The sequence below is a fragment of the Patagioenas fasciata genome, chromosome W (assembly GCF_037038585.1).
Source record: "Patagioenas fasciata isolate bPatFas1 chromosome W, bPatFas1.hap1, whole genome shotgun sequence".
Taxonomy (NCBI): Eukaryota; Metazoa; Chordata; class Aves; order Columbiformes; family Columbidae; genus Patagioenas; species Patagioenas fasciata.
In genome coordinates this window covers 1399567-1424963 of record NC_092559.1, presented here as the reverse complement: position 1 = coordinate 1424963, position 25397 = coordinate 1399567, and the positions used below count along the sequence as shown (strand labels likewise).

The following is a 25397-nucleotide window of genomic DNA, read 5'->3' as shown; positions in this document are numbered from 1 at the left end:
TGGATTTATTATTCATAATCACAGCCCCATAGATGAGGCCGCCCAAGCCTTCTACCCAAGGAATTAGCTGTAAAATATTGATACTAATTCAGCTTTAATTATATTTGCATAGATTCGGGAAATAAGGTAGAGAAAAGAAAGAAATGTCAACCTGATCAAATATTTGCGCAGGAAAATGTGCTTTAGGCCGTTGTTAAGAGATTTCCCATCTGATCCTCATCCATGCAACAGCGAATATTCCGCACTCGCGCCATTTCAAGTAAAAGTTTTGCGACACCGGCGGGTTGCGATGATTTATAGCCACAAAATAATGCTTATGCTTTCGTATTTCTAGAAAATTCACATGTTAATCATCACTTGGACGTTTTCCTTACCACATCTCTCATCAAACTCACTCCTGATCCCTAAGTTAAACCAGCGGCTAACGCCATTTCTCTTGGGGTACGTTGACCATGTCGACCACGTCAACACCCCCCCAAACCACAGCGAATCCATGACCTTTAATATATAATTAACTTTTGAAGACCACACCGCGTGTTTTTGGAGCGCAAACATCCGGCGGTGCTTGCTTTTGAGGTAAAATCAATGCCGAGGCCTAAATCCCCCGTTGAGGCCTTGATGCCTCCAACTCAACGCGTTGACCCCGCGTGTTCTAAATCTGGTGTAACCTCAAACATGCTGCAACCTGCTCCCTACCATTTCATTTCGGGAAGAGTAATTCTACAAAGCTCTGTCGTTCTCACACAACGCACCCATTTCTCAAACGATGTTAAACATGAAAACCAAGAACTAAATCTCCACTTTCAGCTACAACCTTGGAAGGGAAGGACAACAAGCACCTGAAACACAGTGATGGCCACAGAATCACAGGAATCTTCTCTTGTCGAGGCGAATGGGAGCAACGATCCCTCAGTTTCTAACAAGGCTGCAAAGCAGTTGGATATTGAAGTGCTGTCGCCTTTTTTCAGGCCATTTCATGAGTAAAAATCATTATATCGAAGATGGAAGAGCCAGAAAAAACTGCATACTTTGCTCTTAATGTTTGAGGATGTTTTATATTTACTGCAATGGGGTTTTTAGGGGGTGTCCAGTTGAAAATGTCTTTGGAAAACTTATCAGTAAATTTAACCGCAGGTTCAGAATCCAAATTATGCTTTAAGTCTTGCACTTTTCAACATGCGGCCGCAATTTCTGGGGAATCCGTAGCTTTGCTCTCCTGAGCTTCGCTTTGTCGGGTGTTTTTTGCTGTAGCATGTACACATTGATTATTTTATAGATATATATATATATATATATGTATAAAGTGATTTCAAAATACATGTCATGCAAGCGCTATAAAAATCAAAGCGCAATATTATTCTTGTTATTGCCTCCAGTCCAAACAAATAGGTTGAACTCAAATACTTTCTACTTCAATACCTTGACAGTCTTAAATACACTATGGATCCAAAAGCTACGAGTAGGGTAGAATTAACTCCTTCCAGCCCCAACTTCATTAAACGGGTGCTTAGAAATAAAACTAATTGGTTCTAGATGTGGAAAACATCTGGGCAAATCATTCCAGATGCCCCAAACGAGCAGGATTATTACTACAATAATTAAAAATGATGGCAAAATGTCTTGTATTTCCTATTGACCATCCTTCCCAACAGCTGGTTTTAAAGTTTGAGTGCCACGTTTAGCAGTATTTTGCTTTTCTTCTTCTAAATTTTAACTATTTATTCTGCTTGTCTTGTTCAATGAATTATTCGGGATTTATCCTGCAGATAATTCGATGTAGGAGATAAGCTAAAGCTTTACTAAGCTCAGGCCTGGTATTTTAAGTAAAGTGAATTAAGTGGATTAAGTTAAGTGAATTAAGTAAAGTTAAGTAAGTAAAGTAAAGTAAGTTAAGTTATGTAAGTGAAGTAAAGAGAGTTAAGTGGTTTTAGATCCATGTTACTCTTCAGGGGTAAAAAACTTAGGGTAGAAATACTGATCCAAAGCCACCTCCAGGTCAAGTTTCTACTCTAATGGAAGAGTTTTTAATTAATTATGTCCCAAGGACACATAACAAAGATGTGAAAATGGAGTAAATTCAGTATCTTAGGTGTGTGTGTACATATTTTACACAATCATCTAAAATAAAAGCACATATGCATCCTCCAAATTCACCCACGATCAAGTGTCTTTCTAACCATGCGCTTTGCTCACGCTTATTCTATTCGAATTTCCTAATTTAAACCAAGCAAAACTAAGCAAGAAAACCGCTTTTTTGTGATTAAAACGTCATTAATATTTTCCAAACAAGTTCTTCTATAAACCTTCCTGCCCACCCTGAAAGATTAACAGCGCTCAAAATATTAATTACGTTGGAAATAGATGAGTTATTAACAGAAAATAACTGCTGATAGAGAGAAAAGGGTCACTGGTAAAACCCAAGGTGGATTTATCCTCTGATTTAAACACCAAACAAACAATTCAACTGATTTTCATTTTTCTACAAAAGGGATAATTGGGAAGAAAGCGGCCAATGGTGCTGCCGAGTTAAGCAGAAACGCCCATGAAATTCCCCAGCGCACTCGTGTTTTTCCCCATCGGATCGTCGGGAAGAGGCGTTTTTCCATTTATTAGCATTTGCACGCAAATATTTAATAATGACTGCAGCCTACAACGGGGTATTAAAGGCTGCGATGAGGAGATTCCGATAGGACACAAGGGGAATCTTTCCCCCTAAGAACAATTGGTCATTGGATTCAACTCCCCAAGGAAGTGGTGGATCCTCCAAGATTGGGCACGTTGAAGATTCAGCTGGTTGGGCCTAGTTGTCTAAGCCAAGAAGGGTTGGACCAGATGATCCTTGTGGTCAATTAAACATGGAATTCTAGGATTCTATGATATCTCCGTGAGGTGGGTTGAGGAAAGAAACCAGGAATATATCACTGGAAGTAGAGGCGGAAAGACGAAGCGCTTGGTTTGGTCTCAAGATCGACCCCGGTGACAATGACGGAAAGGATGGAGCGGCCCATCCTTTTGAAATATTGATCAACTATTGCTCAGTTTCATCAGCATCAGGACACACCTGAGGAATCAAAATCACCTAAATCATCATTAAAGTGCAGCAAATGGCTCAAAACTTCACCCTCCTCTAAATTACAGGAGCGTCCCAAGGAAACGTCACCTCCTCTATCACCCAAGTGTCCCCTCCCTGTCTTATCTTTAATTCTCCTCATTACTCGAAAACGGGGTTTGTTTCCAAAGGGTATTTCCTACCTGGGGCAGAAATCATTAAGCTATTGAAGAAATCACATTTTTGTGAACTGAGAATTATAAATTCGGGGGTGAGATAAGCAGTATAAGTAACTAAATGTGGAAAAGAACATTGAGTTTTACCAGGATTTGTTAAATATGTATTAAAAAATAAAGGGGGTTGAAAAGAAAAGAAAATGTGCGCCATAAAATGGGAATTGCTTCTAAACACAACGTTTATTGGAGATTTTCAGAGGAAGGAGTCGTTCTTTAAGTGGCGAGTTATAGGTTTCCCGCAGATTATATGTTATACAATCAAGCTGAATTATTGAAACGCCTTCCATCCACTAATCTATTTACATCAAATATACCGTGTTATTTGTCATCCTGCGATCCGGCCTGCACGGGAAGCCTTTCCAAAACGGGTTTTAGTGAGTTTTACTCATAATAGTGACATTTTACAGTCGTTTAATATAAGGAATCCAGCCTATTAATCTATTTATGCTGTTTCACCACAGTTATTTAATCTTTAAAGCCACATCGCTGGGAAGAAGGATGGGATTTGAAAGACTTGGGGCTCGCCCAGAAGACTCAGTAATTCCCATCCTACGCAAGGCTGGGCTTAAAAGGGTGTTTAGGATTTTAGGATGATCCCCAAAACACGACAAAAAAATAACTAATGAAGGACTCTATCTGCCTTGTTAGACAACTATTCTTCAAAACAATAATTAGATTAATTACCCCCAACTTGAGGGAGTGCGGCCTGGATGATTGAGTAGTGACGTGGACGGAAGAAGGGAAGAAGAAGCCAGAGAGTCGTGGTCAATGAGGCAGAGTCCAGTTGAGGCCTGGATCCAGTGCAGTGCTTCACGGGTCAGTTCAGTTTTGTTAACGTCGCAATTAATCTTAACGAAAATCTAATTCGTCCCTGGGCTGCTTTTGTGCTGCCATCAGTTTGTTGAAATCTAATGTCTAATCAGCTCCGTTACCTTGATGTAGAGCAACAGCAGGTTGATGGTTACAGAGCAAGAAAATGATGTCTTTAGGAGTTACCCAGAATGTCAAGGGTTGGAAGGGGTTGTTCCTGCCCAGATCCAAGTTCAACTAATAGCTACAGTTATTCAGTAGAAGTGTAGTTGTCAACTTCAACCCAAACCCACAAATGTCTTCTTCCACATCTTCACTGAAAACACCTTCAAGCTGCACACAATTAGCAACCTCAATTAAAAAGCAAATTAAAAGCTATATTTCAGCAGGAAACACGAAGTAACTCCAATCTAAACCCTTCTGATTGACCCAATCTGATTTTCTTTCCCGGAGCGTTTTATTTTATATGAATCATCGCGTCATAGGTTGGTCATTAAGAATTTCAACCCGAGGAGCACTAACGGAAGCCCCAGTTTCTTGACGTTCGTCCCAGGAACCGAAGTCCATCAAAATCTATTTTCTAAGAACTCTGGGCACTTACTACTAAAAATACTGAGAGAAACGAGAAGCACAGAGCTCTCCGTGGAGAAATATCGCAAGGGGTATGAACATCAACAGCCATGAGAAGCGTCTGCAGTCGCCCGTGCGATGGGTTATCAGGCAGCAGAAAGCCAGACCCGCTGCGTCACCATAATAAGCATCATTTGAAAGAAAACCAAAATAAACCACCACCACCAAACCCTCAACCAAGCCCCAGAGACACCAAAATACCTCTTAAAATACCTCTTTTGTTGCCCCCAACAAACGCAGCACGGAAGAGAGAGCGTGATGATGTCCCACCTCACCCAGTGCATCCTCCGGCCTCGCCCGGCGGGTCCATCGCACAGCAAGACACCGACATCTATATCTCACCATCTTCCCCCAAAACGAGATTATTGTCCATGAGCATCGCCTCTTTCCCCCCAGATTTGCACAAAAGTTAATTAATCATTGCAATAAATCAGCGTGGAATTTATGATGAATATTCATCTTACGTCTTCTTGGTTTCAACTCCAAAGGCCGTCTTAACTCATCCCAGGATTATAATTTCTAAATCAACCTCACGCATCTCTCCTATAAATTATAAACTCATGGTAATACAATTATTGTTTTCAACAATAAATGTCCTTGTTTAAAATTTTGGCCTAGTCTGAGGAGTCTTTCCCTGGCTTCTCAGCTGGAATGAAGAGATAACAGCAGCTCTGATATATTAAAACACGTGCAATGATTACGTGCGTAGGTGCTATATGGATCTATACGACACTCCGAGGTTCATTCCTGACTTAAATCCATCGATGATGGCCATAAATAAAAAGGAAATGACTATCGGGAAAGAATAAATATGGGGAGAAATGGAGATAAATGCATCCTGGCAGCGTTAGACTGATGGAAATCATTAAGACTGAAAATTAGTCACTTTCTTTTTCCCCAAAGAGCAATTTTATTTATAATAACAATAATATTATGACTACTAAGAATAAAAAAACCCTCATTGAGAACCCATCAATGCCTCAGTGCTATAATTATATATTAATATATATTATAGCTACAACTATCACAATGTATAGAAATACATTTCTTTACTCACGCGTGGATAACTTTAGGGCATCTTTACACCAATTAAAGATCTTTACCGTAAAGATATATAAAATTAAACACGCAAAACATAAGTGTGTGGATTCTTCAATGATTTAGGCTTGACTTTCTAAGGCGGCGCCTGCCGTTATTGGCTCTAGAAACAGATATTTTTAATCATTCCTTATCAAATCAGGTGAGAAAAGCCACCTGAAACATCATAATTTAATTCAATATATTAACAAAACTTTAGCAGTAAAGGAAAGGATTGAAAGCAACAAAGAGTTGGTATCTTTTAAAGGAGCATTTGCCTTCAGATACTGGTGTTATTTACAGCAGGACCAAATTACCCGACCACTTAGATTCTAAATAATCATTAAATAAAACCAATTACAGTGTAAAGAAGTCAAGGCAAGAATGTGTGTCTTGAAAGATACGTGACACTAAAAGGGAGCAAAAACCGAGACTAAATACACATAGATGAGGTTCTCAGGGACATGGGTTGGTGCCAATGTTGGGTTGATGGTTGGACTCAATGATCTTGAGCGTCTCTTCCAACCAAAACGATTCTATGCTTCCAACTGGTTTTGTTGGAGAAACAAGAGAGTCATCCAACCCAAAGCAACAAGAGTCACTTTGGGATCCTAATCTTCCCTTAACGGAATGATAACCAACCAGACCTCCTCCAATCCCAGCTTGGCCAAGCAAGAATTAAGAGTTTTGATGGCAAAAATGGGAGCAGAGGTGGGTTCTTCATCCACAGTTGATACCTCATGGCTTGTGTTGTCCTGTAGAGAGGCTTCCATGGGCTCTAAGGCCACAAGACCACCATCTTACTCTTAGCTTACTCTGGATGACAAATGGGTTACAAAGATTGCATTGGCTTATTTTTCACATCTATAAAGTATTACAGGCCCTTCCTCTCAGGTACTATTTGTAGGCCTTGCCTAGAAAGCTTTGAGTAGAGCTTTACAACAAGTCAGTGGACACCAGTTTCTTTTCAACACCCTCACCAAATCCACCATAAATCCAACCACACTTACCCCGGCACACATCGCGCAGACCAATCTGGATCCCTGGTGGGGTTTCTCCAAAGAATATTTATAGTCTTACAATGTTTTCTCGATGACCAACTCGCTCAATCGAGGCGGATTTTGCCGCATTTTGATGGGGAGCAAACAAAACAAGCCCCGGATTTCTCATGGCGGTGAAAAACGACCGCTTGTTTCTCTCCTCCCGGCTGATACGCATCTTATTTATCCTCCCTCGTTAACACGGGAACGCGGTTTTGTCTTCTGCCGCAATTAAAATGTAAATTTCTTGTCATTCCAACCCACCCCGGGCAGGGGAATTTAAACGGCTTTTAATAAAACCAACTACGGATGCTGCGCTAAGATTCCTTTCAAACATGGGAAATCTATATATATTAATAGTGGTGTGTGTATTACACATTTACGTCATTGCTCTGGGCTTTGCAATTAAAGCAGGATCCGGAAGACCACGTGCGAGCCAATAAATAAAGAGCAGAATCCCAGATCGCAGAATCCCAGAATGTCAGGGGTTGGAAGGGACCCGGGAAGCTCATCCAGTGCAATCCCCCCATGGAGCAGGAACACCCAGCTGAGGTTCCACAGGAAGAAATCATTGGCAAAAAGTTGTGCTTGGTGCTCCCAAATTGTCTTTTTTTCCCCCCTTTTTTTCATAAATCCTTTAGAATTCTTTAGTTTAGATGTGGATCTAAAGCATCTGCGCCAGGAATTAATTCACTTGCCCAATATTTAAAGTGAGTGGAAGGAAATAAAGGGGGGGAGAAAAGGGGAAAAGGGGAGAAAAGGCGAAAAGGCGGGAAAAGGAAAAAGGCGGGAAAAGGCAAAAAAAGCAAAAGAGAAAAAGCGAAAAGAAAATAATCCAAACACTTTCAGTATTGGGAGAAATAGCAAAATCCAAGGGAAAAAAGCCCTGGGGATAGCGCTGGATCCATTATTTACAGGTAACAGACGTTGCTCAGTCTCGGCCGCTCTCCCGCTCTTCTGTTAATAATTGAATTTTGGCAGGTGCATTAATTCCTGTTAAGTGTGGAGTTGAATGGGAACCACTCCATAAGCGAGCGCGGTTCACCCTTTATTTCAGTTTGGCCCTTCCCGAACCATCCATCAAAGCGGCGGCTCCTGTCAGGATGAATCAAACCAGAGCCGGGAGGCAAAGAGACTAAAAAATAGCAAAAGAAAATAATAAACGCTGCCATTCATCTCCCATCACAAACACAGAGCGTGGAGAAACGCGGTGTGGAAGCACCGGGATGGGAAACTCTATCATTCATTCCTTGGTGAGTCTTCTTATATCATAATATATAGAATATATCCCACTACCTCTAATGCAAATGCCCCATCTCCTCCACGTGGAGCGCTGCACAACAGAACTATTCCAAAATCTTCTGTACGACACAAAGGGAGATATTTGGTGGTAATATTTCCAAAAAATGCGCTGGACCAATGAAGGGAGATTCTCATGTGGGCTCTTGAGCTCCCAAACCTCCCTGAACCACAAGCAATAACCCACGAGCAATAACCCACAGCCAGTAACCCACGAGCAATAACCCACAGCCAGTAACCCACAGCCAATCTTAAGAAGTGGATGCAAAACCCTACAGAGCTGAGATATTTAAATTTAACTTAGAGATGGCTGAAGGTCTCCAGGGCAGCAAACTGGTTCATCACCAGTTGGGAATGGGAATGGCCCAGTTGGTCCCACGTTTTATTCCGGAGTCGCCTCCGCGGTGACATGAACGCACCAACATGCTCAATGGTGTTTGTGGCAGCAGCAAAATTCCCTTTTTCAGAGAAAAACCAGTTTATTTAACAAACTATTAGGTAGGCTGATCCACAAAAGGTTTAAAAATCAAATTATGCACAGATCTGGTATCGTTAACTTCCCATCATTTATTTTCCTGTGGATTCCAAGGGATATTTTATGCCTTGAACACCAACCTTCCTGCGATGGGCCAAGTGAGCGGCGCTATCACAGACCTTGTTATGTCTATTTATTTTTAATAGGACTGAATTTCCACGCTATTATCAGAAAAAGGCAACGCTGGAGTTTCTCTCAAGTGCTTTTTCCAAGTATTTGATGCTCATTGATAAAAATTCCATTTCCAGAACGGGCTGAATGAGCCACTCGACCCTCATTCATTCCTCGGCAAGCAAAATTAACGGGTTGTAATTCAATCACCCCCATTACCGGGTTGAGCTGCCCTGTACCTGCAAATGGGCATTTACCTCATTATTCAGAATCCATTGAAAGGGAAGAAATAAGTGCGAATAAATTCTTTAAACTGCTCTGAAAGCAAAATAAGATTAAATCCTCCAAGATCAGATTGCTGCTCATTCTAGTCCAGCCTCACCACCAATATTAACAGCAGCCTAAGCTGGGAGAAACTCTTGTCAATAGGTACAGAATGATATATGTTTAAAATACAATAATTACAGTATAATCATGTATTATTCTGTACCTAATAATTATTGTGTTTTTATACAGAAGTGGCTGCTTCTTTCATAAAGGATTAAGGCAAGCCTGAAGCTCGCACACACACACACATATATATATCTACACATATATAAACTTATCTTCTATTTATATAAAAACACAGACACACAAGAGAAACTTAAAATCCTATTTTCTTTGGTGCTCAATACCCCCGTACCCAATAAAAAGCTTCAAATCTTGAATCCATGTCCAAATCGGTTGGCCCCAACTCTATACTCTGATAGGAAGCTCCATAGATTAACACTGTTTAGAAGGCTGAAATACATTGTTTTATGAGCTTTTAGTTTGCAGCAGTGATATTATTACATCATCATCATCATCATCATCATCATTATTATTATTATTATTATTATTAGATATTGTCTGTCCCAAGGGCATTGAGTCATGACATGAGTTTCTTGACCCATTGAGGATGCTCAACGAGGATGCTTGGACCGCTAGGCCGAGCTGCTTTGTGCAGCTCAAGCGATATTAAATGAAATTAAAAATAAAGGATAGAAAAGCGTAGCCATTGAATGCTATCAATGTGCTAATAAATTCTTTAAATCCTCTAAATCAAGGGAAGTGAGCACAGACTGAGTTCTTGACCCATCAGGCCCAGCACCTGAGAAACCGCCTTAGATTGCAACAGGTCAACTGGATATTCCCAACAGAGCTTGGGTTGCCTGTCCCACATCAAAACCCCCCAAAAAAGATGTTTCTTCACAAAGATTTCTTGAAATATTTGAGTTTGGTGTTTTCCGATGTCCCTGCTCATGGCTGGGGTTGGACTGGATGAGCGTTGATGGTCCCTTCCAACCCAAACTCTTCTACGATTCTCCTTCCCAACCCTATCAGTACATTTATCATTGGGCTCTTTGATACAATTAAGGGGCAGGTTAATTAATGAGCAGGAAGAAAACTAACTTCTGTATGACGGCATAGCAGCAAATTTATCAATTATGACCAAAAATACGGGGTTTATAGATCTAATTCTAATTCTACCTATAGATCTGATTTACCAGGACTTCAAATCCCAGGGGTTTCTCCCATCGTCAATCAGTAGGAATAGGGCACAGAACACTTGTTATTTCAGGATTTATGCCACTTCCAGACCAAATTCTTTCACCTCTTGCAATTTCAGGTCTACGTCCACCATGGAAATAGTTATTTTTAGCTCTTTCAAACAACTTCATTGTGAAATTCTTGCAAATTGCCTCATTATTTAAGAGATCAAAAGCATCTCGTTACCATGTGATGGGATTCACTTGGATCTGATGTTGTCTCCTCGGACTTCCGAGATAATTATTCAATTGTTATTTCTCTTGCCATTCAGACTGCAAATATCTCAAAACTATCAATTATTCTGTTTAGGAGATATAATGATGACATTTTGACAAATAAACCGATTCTGCGCGAATTCATTATTCAAAAGGTACAGAAAGGAATTGGATGCAAAGCCGCTATTAATTTTCCCGGGGACGGCGCGGTCAGCGACGTCGACGCAATCATGGGGGCGATGATGCTCAAGCCGAAGTTGCTCTCACCGCTAATTATTGCAATTATCAATGGAATTGAATTCTACTTCTCAAGCTTAGACTGGAGATCAACATCTTTCAATAAGGTGAATTAAGTATCCTGCCTAACAACTTACCTGCCTTTTCAATATTTGATTCCTTAGAATGAAAACAAGGCCATAATAAACGAACTTTGGCAATTAGAAAGCCGCGTTTTCATTTTTATCCAGTAAAACAATGAATTACGTTAATGCACCTGAAGAAACAGAAGCGAACCCTCCACCACCGGTAATTATTGTATTTGATTATGGCTTGATAAAAGGATATTGTTATACAAGCACGGCATATCCGATAATCCAAATTAATGTTCTATTCACTAATGAAAGTATTTTTCATGCGCAAGCTTTAAAGCCAGAATGCCAAATGAACGGCGCCTTGAAATACGTTATTGTTTGACGAAGCATTAACGACGCCGTTCGTTAGATCTGCCTGAACAACGCTAATGCGCTCTGCTATTGTTCGCTGCTTTAAATAAAGCAAAAATAAGAGGCAGCTATTAGATTTAAACATCTTTCAGATTGCGTTAATATTTGCCATTTGAAAGGAGGTTGAGGAAGGCGCTTAACGTTTAACACTAGGAACACATCGCTGCGCTACAAATCTACTTAAACTATTGTTAATTGGTGAGAACACGCTAATATGTTATTTTCTTGTCTTCTTTCTAGTGCCAAAAATAAGGATTCGAGAAGGCGAAATCAAGGGAAAGCAGCGTATACGAAACAAACGGCGCTAGCAACTAATATCTGATATCAAAAGACGTTATAGAGTGTGGCGGGTGGACTTAGAGGGCTCGATTTCCATCTCATCAAAACTTGGATAGTTTGCAGTTTGTCGGAGGTATGAAAATCAAGTTGTTGAGCAAAAGTGAGCGATTCAAACCTAAAATGTGATTAAAATCATATCCAATATTCTGAGAACGGCCAACCAGGCGTAGTTCCTGGACTCACCCATCACCGAGAGCTCGGCGGAGCCGCTGCTGTTCTCGTTTTTGTAGGTGACGACGCACGTGTAGGTCCCGGAGTCGTCGTCGGTCACGTTGGATATGAGCAGGTTACTCCCAGCCAGTAACGAATACTTTTTGGACCTGAAACATTGAGAAGAAACGTTCACTGCGTCTTACGGTGCTCTATCAGTTTGATACCGATGTTTTGCTCAAGGAAATAGTGTGAAAAATGAGATCCCCGAAGGGTTGAGCTACCTGATGGGCAGGATTTCATCTCCTCGCAGCCACGTGAAGGTGGGAGGGGGGTACCCAGAGACACAACACTCCAGAACGGCATCTTTCCCTTCCATGGCCATCACGTTCGACGGGCGTTGCAGGAAGAACTGTTGTCGGTGCAGACCTGGATCTACGAGAGCAAAAGAAGCATTGATCATCCATTAAAAATACATATCTATAAAATAAATATATGTATTCCTTTTGTTTGGAACGACTGCTCAACAACAGACCCAAGCGCCCCCAGTTTTCATACCCAAAGTCTATCAAATGACAACCTTGTTGAAGCCCAAGGAGCAATTTGAAGGCAGAAATCAATACCGGCTTTTGGGAAAGTGAGAACGGATCGTGTGCAGCCTGGTATTAAAGCCGGGTCTTGGAAAGCCGGAGTTATACGTAAGGTTAAGAGTGGATTAACGCCACTGGTCTGGAGCTGCGAGAGGGAAGTTCGACAACGTGATGGGTGAGAGAAGAAAAGAGAACAGAGAAAATAAGAAGGAAATAACTTGAATAATTGGAATTGAGGGGGAATAAATAGAAAGATTAATGCTTTAAATTCTCCTTTGCCTGACCCAAGCGGTGGGCCAAGCTTAAAGCTTATACTGTGAGCTTAAATCCAACTGCATGGGTGGGTGACAATGACCCAAGGGACAACACAGACCCAAATCTCATAGACTGCGGCTGAAATAGCAGCGAACAAAACCATCCACCAAGAAACGCCTTTATTTTCTTACGGTAGATGTCGAACCAAACGTGCTGGACTCCAGATCTTATTATGGGATTGTCTTCCCTTCAGAAGCGCTTAGTTCTGAAACCACAAACAAGATCTATTTGATTTCAATGATTATCTTAGGTCAGATGAAGATGTTAAGTCATGAAAACCAATAATATCGGGATATTTCTTCCCCACCTGGCAAAATTTGGCGTGTTCTTGAGGGACATCGTTGAATGAACAGCCCCCAAAAAAGCAAAAGGCCAAGCCCAAAGTTGCACTAAGCGGGTACCAACATGAGAAATGGTTGGGAACCCAAACGCGTGGGTTGTGAAGGAACATTTTCCAGTTGAACGGGTAGAACGAGGTACAAAGTTTGCAGCTTAAATCCACACAGAGCTGAAAATGTCTGTTCCAGGAAGGAAAATAAAACACATCTCATCCTTTTTTCAGAAAATACCAGGAAGAGAGTTGTGGTTTCAAACCCGTGACGATCAGAACTTGCAGGTTATTCAGGCAAGTCCCCACCTTCCACAAACCAGAGATGGTTTAACTGAAAAAAGAGCTCAGTAATTTAGACATGAAAGGTCTAATGACTTAATTGGAACCTTATGAGGAACCAAGGAGGCTCCAAAATCCCCCTTGCCTTAGGTGGATGTCCATGATTTCCTCTCAGAGCTGAGAACGTGGGGATGGCGGCAGACATTAAAATTCTTCGTTGGGAAGACGATGGGTTCTTGTTTGGGCCCCGCTCTTGATCCTGAAGATATCTAAGGTCTCGTTAAGCCCTTCTCCACTTAGGACACCGAGTGCTCATTAATCATCTCCTGCCAAGCACCTGTAGGCCATAATCAAACCCACGTCATCAACCAACTCTGGACCAGCTTTAGCTGGAGCTGTTGACTTAATTTGGGCCAAGACTCAATCTCTTCTGCGCTGACGTGTCCCCATCCATGGGGACATCACGGGACACCTCATGATCTTTTTTAGTGTTAATTTTTCAAGCAAGTTGCTCGCACCCATGGCCAATCAACCTCCATCCAAGCACAACACTGGACGTTGCCATCTATATATTAACGCCTAAGAATTCAACAGCCACTGATATCCAATAACGCCGTGTGATTTGCAAAAATATCCATATATCTTCACAAAGCAGTATTAGGGTAAGTCCTTTTACCCCTTTTATCCTTTTTATAGCTGGTTCATGGAGCAAGTCGGGTATTTTGTGATGTAACCAAGGCCTCAAGTCATTTTTCCCGCCTTTTTAGGTCAAAGGCTCCTTCATGTTATATGAGTGGATTTGAGAGTCAGTCACCAATCGTTCTCTCCACAAACCCCCAGATCGGTCCCAACGTCGTTGATAAGAGTCGAGGATTCATTTATTCTCCCATTAAATTGGTCTTGGAGCAAGTGGAACTCAAGCTGATGTATCTGATTTGGGTTCGCCATGGAAAATGAAGTTCACTTGCATACGGCTCTTCGGCACTTCAGAAAAACATACCTGGAGTATTTTAATTAAAATATACATAGAAAAAACGAAGCTTTCCCAAAAATATGTTGCATCCTGTTGTCTGGCATCTCACAGTGTCGTTCAATTGACCAAATCCTCGCATCGTACCCAGGAAAACATTTCCAAATGTATCTGGATAATCCATTTGCCGGGACAACTTGATTTATAATAATAAGGACGCACATGGTTAAAATATTAACACCATAACGAATTGGGGCGTTAAGACGTTCTCCTTACTGTAGTAACTTCTAAATGTATTCACTAAATCTGCGTGGAGTCGCCGCTGGAACGCGAGAGGATACATCAGGGGTCCCATTTCTCGCTTTAATGATGATTTATTGCGAGACGCTTTCCTCGTCCATAACGAAGGGACAAATATTTACAACCCCTTGACTTGTTCGTCGAGATCTTGAGGTAAAAGAATAATAGAAAATAAAATGTATTACTACTGTAGGGAAGGGACGTTGCCGGGTTGTATTTATTTCCAACTGATATTCGTGGTTATTATGCAAGAGATGAATGATGCGCTAATCAGATTTATCCAGGGGAGAGAGGCAAAATAGCTCATTCCCCAGGATTATTAATAAAAGTAGTTTGAATTTCACCTTTTTTTGTGGTTAAAGGTCAAACTCTAGCTGGCTTATCAAGAGCTATTCATGTGGGGAGCTGGATGGAGGGATCACCCAGATGCTGGCACTTATTTTATTGAATTTTCTTTTATTTGAATGATATTATTTTATAGGAGCAATGCAAGCTAGGAATTGATTCCCTCAAATAAATCACAACCGCTATCCGTGGACAAATCATTTAAAAAATACAGAGTTATGAGACGCTGCCTAAACTTTTTGGTTTGTTGTCTATTCCTTTGAATAGGATTTAAGGCTTAGTTTTCCTTCCTCCCCACTAATCAGGGGAAAAAGGCCAACGAGGGTATTTCTACCTCCGTTAATTACAGGACTCAACTGAAGATGCTTTTCTACCAACAAGCGAAAACAGGAGAAGCAGATTTAGCAGCAAAATATCAGATATTTCTGAACCATCAAAGCGTGAGAACAACATTCCCAAGAGGCCTAAAAACATCTGAGTTTTTCTTTCGGGAGCGTCGCTTATTTCTTAGAAGAGTTTCTGTCTGCTCATGTTATCCTGAGATGAGACTGTTTGCCCTAAGCCAACGTTTGACTGATTCCGCCGCTTCCTCGCTACGTGTTTTTCTCCTTATTTGCTCCAGCGTTTCCCTGATATTCAATTTTAACGTGCTGGGACGAGATCAATTAATCCCCCTCTCTCCTATAGAGAGTCAGGACATTAACGATGAAACCTGGGCAAAGAAACATCAATCCACTCGCAGATGATCAGGGACTCCTTGGCCTAAGTGGTATCTGGAGCATTTAGGCCAGCTCAGAAGTCTGAAGATTTTGCTCAGTTACCTCTCGCTTGGTGAGAAATCACATAACATTTGCTTACAAGATAGATATATTAAAATATTCTATTAGTTATCATGTAGAACGAGGAGATTTTGCACCAATACCTTCTTCAAATCCTTATCTTACTGCTCAGATCTTGATATTAAACCACAGTGGTAACCATCTCCGTAGCTGATGAGTTTATTAAGAGGGAGACCAAGACAGGGTTGGACTAGTTGATCTTTAAGGTCCAACTCAAACCATTCAGTGATTCTACATTCACTCGGCTGTGAATTTGGGAACATCGCGTGCCCCATTTAAACTCCATCAGATCCCAAACGGTGCTCTGGGCACCTTGGTAGATCACTCCAGGCCCTGAAGTACCCAAATAACCTCCCTTCGAGTAGGGAAATACAACAGGAAGGATTTGTCCCGCTCCATTGACCGCGTCAAAGAGACCGATTCCATGCACATCTAAATTATGTGCTTCAAGTTAGAAAGCGTCAACTCCTCACCTTGACATCCAACTGCTTCTAAAGGTCTCCACGCTCTTTCATGTTAAGAACTTGGGAGTTTGTAGAAGGAACTGGGAACAAGGTGGGATAAACTGCATTTCCAAGAAGCAAAGGACACGGTGAGGTGAGAACAAGGTGATGGAGAAGAATCCAAGTTCTTACCTGCCAAAACTCTGACTTCGGCGTCGTTCCCGGTGCGAGAACTGGCCGGGTTCTTGGCCAAGCACCTGTAGATGCCGCTGTCCCCGTGTTGGACGCGGCTGATCTGCAGAGCCCCGGAGGGCAGGACGGCCACGCGTGGGTCACTCGGGTTCGGGGACAAGTCCTCCTGGTTCCGCTGCCAGTGAACCACGGGCATGGGCTCCCCGACCACTTCGCACTTGAGCAGGATGGTGTCTCCTGTGAAAGCCGTGACCGATTCCGTCTGGGAAAGGAACCTCAGTGGTCCTGCAAATATTAAAAGAAAAAACCACAATTATATAGCTGCTGGAAATAGAAATTGTACAGGACAGAGATGTCGTCACACAATTCGAACCGCGCAGAACAGGGCGGGCATTCAAAGGAAAGCACAACCAAACCTACGGAAGGTTGGGAAACGTTACAGTCGCATCTCGCTGTATTTCTCCTTCCCTCCAAATCAAAGGAAGAACACTCTAAAAAGCTTCTGTTCAATGAAATATTTCAAACGAGAAACGGCCTGTGTCTGTTTTCCATGAAACATTTGACTCATGAGAGCAGGAGGGAAGAGGTTGGAGCTTGATGCTCCAACTTCACTCGGTGCAAAACCGTGAGGTCCACATCCTTCATGCGCCAGAGAAAAACCCACAAGAACAAGAATCATAAAATAACACCACGGTTTGAGTTGGAAGGGACCTTAAAATGCATCTACTCCATCCCCCAGCCATGGGCAGGAACATCTTCAACTAGACCAGGTTGCCCAAAGCCTCATCCAACCTGGCCTGGGATGTCTCCAGCGCTGGGGCATCCACAACTTCTCCAGGGCCTCACCAGTCTCATTTGGAAGATTTTCCTCCTTATATCTCATCCAAATCTCTTCTCAGTTTAAAGCCATCACCCCTTGGCCCATCACTACATGTCCTTGTCAAAAGTCCCCCTCATAGGTCCCTTGTAGAGATGGTGGGGACGTATTTTGGGGACCTTATGTGGCTCTAGTCCTGGACAATCGCCTAGAAATGACCCATTAAAATACCACCAAACGTTCAGCAAAAATGATGCACTGGGGAACGAACACATATTGAAAAATGCATTTGAGCAGGAGCCCCAGGACTGATTCAAACCCTAATATCTTAATAATAATGCCCCTTTCTGCATGTATCCCAACACTTTTTCTTTTCAAGTTTCGAGAAAACCTCATAAAATCTACACATAACAGATCAAGATGTTGCAAAAAAGTAGAGGGGGGAAAAAAAGACACTAATTACCTTTGTCTAAAGCTGTGTTTAAAACTGGTTTATCTCTCCTAATAGACAAGATTTTCAAACTATCCCTTAGTCTTTCCCAAAGCTACTTAGGAAGCTTCATTGTAAGCCGGACCCAAGTCTGATTTACTCCGCAGCCTATCGGGATCCCCATCTCCCCTTCCCAAAGACCCAATTATTAAGCAATTAAAGTTCACTTAATAACAAGGCTTATCATTTGGGGGACAGGCCGCAGGGCCTGGAACACATCGGGCTATTAAATATTCAGCAATTTAGTAGCGCTCAGTAAAATCCCCGGGAGAAGAAGTGCTTTAAATGCTTTATTTGTTTCAAATTAAAGCCTGCAAGGTTACTTAACATCAAGACAAGACCTTTTCTATTTTTCAATTCACATAATAGCTGAAGGGCGAGAAAGCAAGGTAATGGAAATAGTGATTTCCTTCTGCTTGCTTCAGAAAATAAGAAGGAAAACGAGCATGGATGAGTGAAGCTCAAAATGTAAATATTTTAGAAACTTCTCTTTAATTCTCTCTTCCAAAGAGCTGCGATACTTTATTTGCTCTATATTCGTGTTTATTTCCCAGCTCCTGTTTGCAAGGTTGAAAAGATTTACGGCGAGTAATTCGCACAAGTGTTGGAACACAAAACCTATGGGCTTCACCAAATAATTCAAGCGTGGATGTGGCGTTCGAGCAGGAGCTAAATAAAACCGAGCTTAACTGTAAACCCCGTCTTACGGGACTAGAGGCCGCACATCTCCGAGGAGATAGAACTGATGAAGAGCTGGACACATTTCTGATTGAGAAGAAACTCCTCATACCGCCCATCAGACACGGACACAAAAGGGAAGGGGTTAAATATTACAATAAAATGAGTATTATTAAGATATTTCCAGCCTTTGTACGTTTTATATATGAACTTTAAGCAGCTGCGGTTTATATAGATTCAATTTAAAGCAATTTGCCAGCAAAGGCACCTCGGTGCGAAGTGATGAAGAGGAAGGTGCCTCGTTGTCTACCTCTTGTTGGATCACATCACGTCCAAAACCACCATGAAATGGGGAATACTCAACGATTCCTGATTGTTGATTAACGATTTCCAGTCTGGAAGTTTGATTTAAGAAGTTGGATTTCAACACGGATGACTCCGGTCTATGACCTTATCTGTAGGAGATGAAGATCGACACGGGCTTGGCGTTCAAATCGGGATTGAGATCCAAGAAATGATTTACGACGCGCCGCCCTGGCGAGGTCCAAATAGCTCCGGATCAACCGAAGTACACTAACGTGTTCGCTATTATTCTAATTATCATAGAATTAATTATTATACAAGTGCGCTAGTGCTCCTGCAAAGAAAACTTAAGGACCACCATCATCAGATATTCTAAAAGGATAATAATAAAAGACTTTAAACAGACACTCTTATGCTTAAAATTCATTGAATAAGCGTCAAAAATATCAATCTGCGTAACATGGGGGTTTTTTCTGTCCTCTTGGCACGTGTCTCATGGATTTTGGATTGAGATGTGACTCATCCCGCTTTGTGCCAGCGGAGGAAAAGCAGCTTAGATGCTTCCAGCCACATTTATCCCAAACTCCGAGCCAAACAAAGCATTTGGCCTCGTTTCAGGAGAACCAAACAGCGCTGAGCTTTTCCAGCCTACGCGTTTTACCGGCCAGACAATTATTTCTGCAACTTGTGTTTAGCATTCAGTTATCACGCTGGGAAATGAATCTTGATGTTCTTGCTGGGAAGTCCTCAAGGCCTTTCTTGGTGTGAGGTGATACTTGTACCCCTCTGGCCAGAATTTTGAGCCCTGAGGTGATTCTGGTGCCCCTGGTGCCACCATTTGGAGCCCTGAGGTGATTCCGGTGCCGCCATCTGGAGCCCTGAGGTGATTCCGGTACCGCCATTTGGAGCCCTGAGGTGATTCTGGTATCGCCATTTGGAGCCCTGAGGTGATTCTGGTGCCCCTGGTGCCGCCATTTGGAGCCCTGAGGTGATTCTGGTGCCCCCAGGGCCACCATTTTGAGCCCTGAGGTGATTCTGGAGTTGCCATTTGGAGCCCTGAGGTGATTCTGGTGCCGCCATTTTGAATCCTGAAGTGATTCTGGTGCCTCTGGTGCCACCATTTTGAGCCCTGAGGTGATCCTGGTGCCCCTGGTACCACCATTTGGAGCCCTGAGGTGCGGCTCCCAAAAGCGTATAAACAGATATAACGTATAAATAGATATATAAGGGAGGATTTAAGAGAGCGTTTAGGCTCCAACACTTGGGCTGTGCGCAAGCCCGATGCGCCAGTTTCTGGCAGCAATCTAATTCCACCAAGGCAAGCTGAACAAAGACAGAGCCAGGACCTGCCCTTTGATGCCTCTTACCTATCACAGGCAATAAATGAACTTATTATCGTGAGAAAGACTTTTCTGCGGCCTGCGTTCCCGATGTCAGCTCGGATTATCAAAACAGCAAGAATTTTAAAACCTAATTTACTTGTCACCTTTTCTGCGGCTCGCTTGCTCGGCGCAAGGCGTGGAAACCATCTATTTTTTCCATCGTATTTGTGTTGGAGGGGGATTTTCATCACGGATTCCACGCCTTCGTGGTCACTTCTGCTTAATCTTCGCAGATCTTCTCCGATTCAAAGCGCTGGCACAAAACTGTTGTTCCCGACCGTCCCGCACGCATTGAGAACAACCAAAATCTCTATTATAGCCGACTCGTTCGGGTACAACCTTTAAGATTTCATTTCTTACCCTTTTACTGATTTTTCAGCGTTTCATGCGAACTGAATCTGTCATTCCTCAAGGTCATGGCTTGAAATTATAAGCTCTTCATAGCTACGTGCAAATTATCTCCAGAGCTCTACACCTACAGCCCCCACGGGTTGGATTTAGTTCTCCTGTCTCACAATTTCACCTTAAAACTATTTGCTGATCCCTCAAACACAAAGGGAAGAGCACAGCACATCTTCGAAGCAACAAACCCGCTCATATTTATTAACGAGTCGACGTGATATACTGAATTTCTTGTTGTGTAACTCCCCGTTGTTCACAGTAGCGTTCGCAAAACACCTGCGTGGGGAAATGAAATATTATCCGAAATTTTTATCATCCACCAAAGAGCCCACCTACTGCTTTTGTCCCTGTTAATACACAAATCCGAGGGTGTAAATCTCTTCGTCTTCTCGTCAGCGCCTGTGGCTCGCAGCCAGGCCGAGAAAATCTGCACATCTGCTCCTCAAACAGGAAAAAAGCGAGAACAAACCAGGACTTTCTGTCTCGCTGAAGAGTCTGAGAAGGGCCAGACGTCAAAATCCCAAATTCAAATGATTAAAAACCCACAAGTTCTCTCATTTGTGTGCCGAGAGTTTGCCGGTTCCAGCGTCATTTAGTCCATTCCGTTTGTGGTCCCTTCCAACCTGGTGTCCTACGACTCCACGGCTCACGTCTCAACGTCCTACGTCTCCACATCCTGCGACTCACATCTCTACGTCCTACGACTCATGTCTCCATGTCTCACATCTCCATGTCCTACATCTCCACATCTCACATCTCCATGTCCTACCTCTCACGTCTCCATGTCCTACATCTCAACATCTCACGTCTCCATGTCCTAAATCTCAATGTCTCACGTCTCCATGTCATACATCTCATGTCTCTACATCCTACGTCCCACGACTCATGTCTCTACATCCTACATCTCAACGTCTCACATCTCCATGTTCTACATCTCAACGTCTCACATCTCCATGTCCTACATCTCAACGTCTCACGTCTCCATGTCCTACGTCTCATGTCTCTACATCCTACGTCCCACATCTCTACATTCCACGACTCATGTCTCTACATCCTACATCTCAACGTCTCACGTCTCCATGTCCTACATCTCATGTCTCTACATCCTACGTCCCATGACTCACATCTCTACATCATACATCTCAACGTCTCACATCTCCATGTCCTGCATCTCATGTCTCTACATCCTACATCCCACGACTCATGTCTCTACATCCTACATCTCAACGTCTCACGTCTCCATGTCCTACGTCTCATGTCTCTACATCCTACATCCCACGACTCACGTCTCTACATCCTACATCTCAACGTCTCACGTCTCCATGTCCTACGTCTCATGTCTCTACATCCTACATCCCACGACTCACGTCTCTACATCCTACATCTCAACGTCTCACGTCTCCATGTCCTACGTCTCATGTCTCTACATCCTACATCCCACGACTCACGTCTCTACATCCTACATCTCAACGTCTCACGTCTCCATGTCCTACGTCTCATGTCTCTACATCCTACATCCCACGACTCACGTCTCTACATCCTACATCTCAACGTCTCACGTCTCCATGTCCTACGTCTCATGTCTCTACATCCTACATCCCACGACTCACGTCTCTACATCCTACATCTCAACGTCTCACGTCTCCATGTCCTACGTCTCATGTCTCTACATCCTACGTCCCATGACTCACGTCTCTACATCCTACATCTCAACGTCTCACATCTCCATGTCCTGCATCTCATGTCTCTACATCCTACATCCCACGACTCACATCTCTACATCCTACATCTCAACGTCTCACATCTCTACACTTCTATATTCAAACCTTGCACTTGGAGCAGTGACTTTGTTTCCTCAAAGCACTGCAGAAACAGCACAAAGACACCTCGAGCAGACCAGCAAACTCTTGCTGTAACAATCTACAAACGGAAGATGGTATTTTTGTGACTTGCCTCATTTAAAGTCCTTCAGAACCAACTTGAAGATCTTCAGAGTCATTAAGTGGTGTCTTACATCATTAATAAAGATAAAAGCTACGGGACATTTAGACTTGGTAAACCCACGAGATGTGAAGCAGCTCAACATTTGAACCCACAGCCCTTGGCCTCAAACACCCAACTCCTCTCTTCTTCTCTCCTCTGATACCACCCACAAGATATTGAACCCGACGGCAAAAAGCTCGAGAGAAAATAGACTACACATCAATCCGAAAAGCGATTCTGACAAATTCCGCGTGATGCTACGGTGCCCGTCCAAAAACGCCAAAGTCACGCAGCGAACCACGCGTCGGAAATAACAGGAGACTTAAATAAGACGTTAAATGGGATGTTAAATTATTGGATTGTTGAACACACAAGAATCATAATTGTTTCACTGGTCTAAGCAGCAATATTGTTCCAAAATTATAATTTCCTCATAAGCCCACGGCATTTATTTATAGATCTATTTAAATGTGCTTTTCCGCCTCCTTTTCCTCATCATTAAAACCAACAAAATTACTCTTGCTCTCACCCCCAAGAAATCAGCGGTTTCCTCAGAAAAACAACTAAAACCAGGGAGCAATTTGGGTCTGCCAGATTCACCAATAAACCGGCGAAACGTTTGAATCGTGCGACGGATCTTTTTACGAGAAGACCCCGAAATAAATGGATTAACCGAGCGCGGCGACCTCTCCAGTGGTCGTTAAACTGGGAGAACGGCGGTCGGCGTGAGCGGCGTTTTATTGAACATTAGCGGGCGACCCTCGATCACCGGCCGGCGTTGCGGGTAAGTGAGCGTTTAGCGGTGGCGGCGCTTGAGTTACGGCAATTCCCAGGTCGTTACGGCTCCGGCGTTGCCGTTATTGCTCACAAACACACACGCGGGAGCCGTTCGCCGCGGCGTAGGCACAAGGTACTGCATATAAAGTTGGGATTTAGCAGCGAAGCGCAAGGAAAGGGAGGTGAGAAGGGTAGCGCTACAGCATCAAATACTCCTGAGTTGGGGTTGGGGAGAGAAAATAGTCAGAATGTGCACAAATTTAGATGTTTTTGCCCCTAATTTCTTCATTCTAGTCTACAATTTATGTCTGGTTTTATCCCTTCATTTTATTCTACAATTCATCCCTGGTTTTCACGCGTGTTTTATCTTCCATTGGCACGGGGCTGTGCATGGAGCATCCTCTGCCCATCGCTTCCATAGGGATTGGGTAAGGACTGACCTCAGGCTTTACATTTGAGTCCATAAAGCGGTTTAGCAAACCCAAGTGACCAATATACCTATTTTTGGGCTGGGATCCAGCCAAAAAACAGGACGTGCTACATCACATTGTGGCCTCAGTCACACAAAATCCATCTCAGGCCATCAAAACTCTTCAGGTACCCATTGGTGCTTATGGGACACCACAAACTTCTCCGGTGACTTTAAGTAACGGTAAAACTTGCCATGGTTTTCTGTTCCATTTTACCTGGAAACTGAGTTTTCTTTGCATTTGCATCCATATTTGGCAGCAGACGGCCTTGATTTTCAGCTTAAAAACCCAGAAGGTGAAAAGATCTTCACCTTAGAAATCATTTCCTGATTATTTTCTTTATTTCACCTGACTTCACAACAAACTTGAGGAGACTCAGCTAATTCTCCCCTGCAAGATAAAGCTAAAATATTACATTATGTATTGAATATATGGCACGATATATTATGTGCTCCTTTCCCCAAGGGTTTAGTTATTTCCAGTCAATATTTAGTTCTTTAACTACAAGAATGTTGGGGTGTCATTGAAATATTCTTGGTATCAAACCCCCAGTTGCTTTTCAACCAAATCTCCGCTAAGGGCAAAATTCAAAATCAACTCCAACAACAAAAAGGAGGAGCCAAAAGAACAACTTACAGCACCTGGAATGGTTTAAATATTTGATATAAGGACTGAACAGACAACAGATTGGATTGTAAGCCACATTTTGCTGCGTCGGTGTCCACGATCGGCAAAAATCGCGTGATTTTTTACGCTAAAAAGATCTTTACAAATCACTCCCTATTGCGTTTGGTGCGGAACGTTTTGCAGAGTGCGGAATCTCAGCTGCCAACCCAAAAAACCTCAGAGAGGCCTTTTCCACCCCCTGCTTTCCCTTCGCTCCCGTTCACAGCCGCGCTCCCTCGACGCCGTAATTCACTGTTTCTACTTCACCGGCTCCGACAAGCCCAGCAAATGGATTTACCTCCCAGAGCAAGCGCAGATGTCGTGTTCCAAAAGCAGAATGTGAACAAAGTTACTGCGAAAACACAGATATTAATCATCATTTCAAAATACAACACGAAGCAGTCGTTTTACCCACAACAACTGAAAAGCAAGCTGGGCCTTCTCAAAGTTTTCAAGGCTTCTAACACTTTCCACCCTTTAAATTTTACGCCAAAACCTCATTTTATCCTAAAACACCATCCTACCGACCCTTTCCACTCAAGTACCAAATAATTCCATGCAACACTGAAAGAAGGTTGATATTTTCTGTCAGCTTGTAGTTATTAAATAGATATTTTGAGGCCTATCGGAGCTTTGCGCGCCGAGAGCGCCAAGTTCATCTCTGTTCAACGATGATTTAGGGGCTCCTGGATCCTGCAAATCACCAGAGGCCTCTTTACAAGCTGAGGGAGGAATAAAATAAGTCGGAACAATTTAATTTGGAATGATAGGACTATGAAGTAGAAGGGAAATTAGATCTTCTAAGGAAAGACATTTGCTAACAGAGTCGAACAGTGAATGAGCGTCTGGCTAAGGGCCCAGCGCTTACTTTGCCTCGTAATTTTAATAGAATTTATCAAGTCCTAATGTTATGAAGATGTCAAATTGTGCTCAACTTGAGTTATCACATTGGAGTTCACTGGACTCAAGGGCTGAGGCTTCTTCAACATCGGGATCCGGGGATGCTTTCCTGGCACACAGTGATGTACGTAACACATCCATAC

The 25397-nt window shown here is 42.7% G+C and overlaps 1 protein-coding gene across 14 annotated transcripts in view; it reads right to left on the bottom strand.

Moving 5' to 3' along the window:
- LOC136114600 (netrin receptor DCC) overlaps window positions 1-25397 on the bottom strand; it is a 361710-nt gene that overhangs the window by 148038 nt on the left and 188275 nt on the right. For all 14 annotated transcript variants that reach the window (XM_071801689.1, XM_071801688.1, XM_071801697.1 and 11 more), the window contains 3 exons: window positions 16387-16671; window positions 12067-12217; window positions 11816-11952 (listed from right to left, as the gene is read on the bottom strand). In XM_071801689.1, coding sequence (XP_071657790.1) covers window positions 11816-11952; window positions 12067-12217; window positions 16387-16671 — 573 coding nt within the window. The remainder of the gene's footprint in view (window positions 1-11815; window positions 11953-12066; window positions 12218-16386; window positions 16672-25397) is intronic.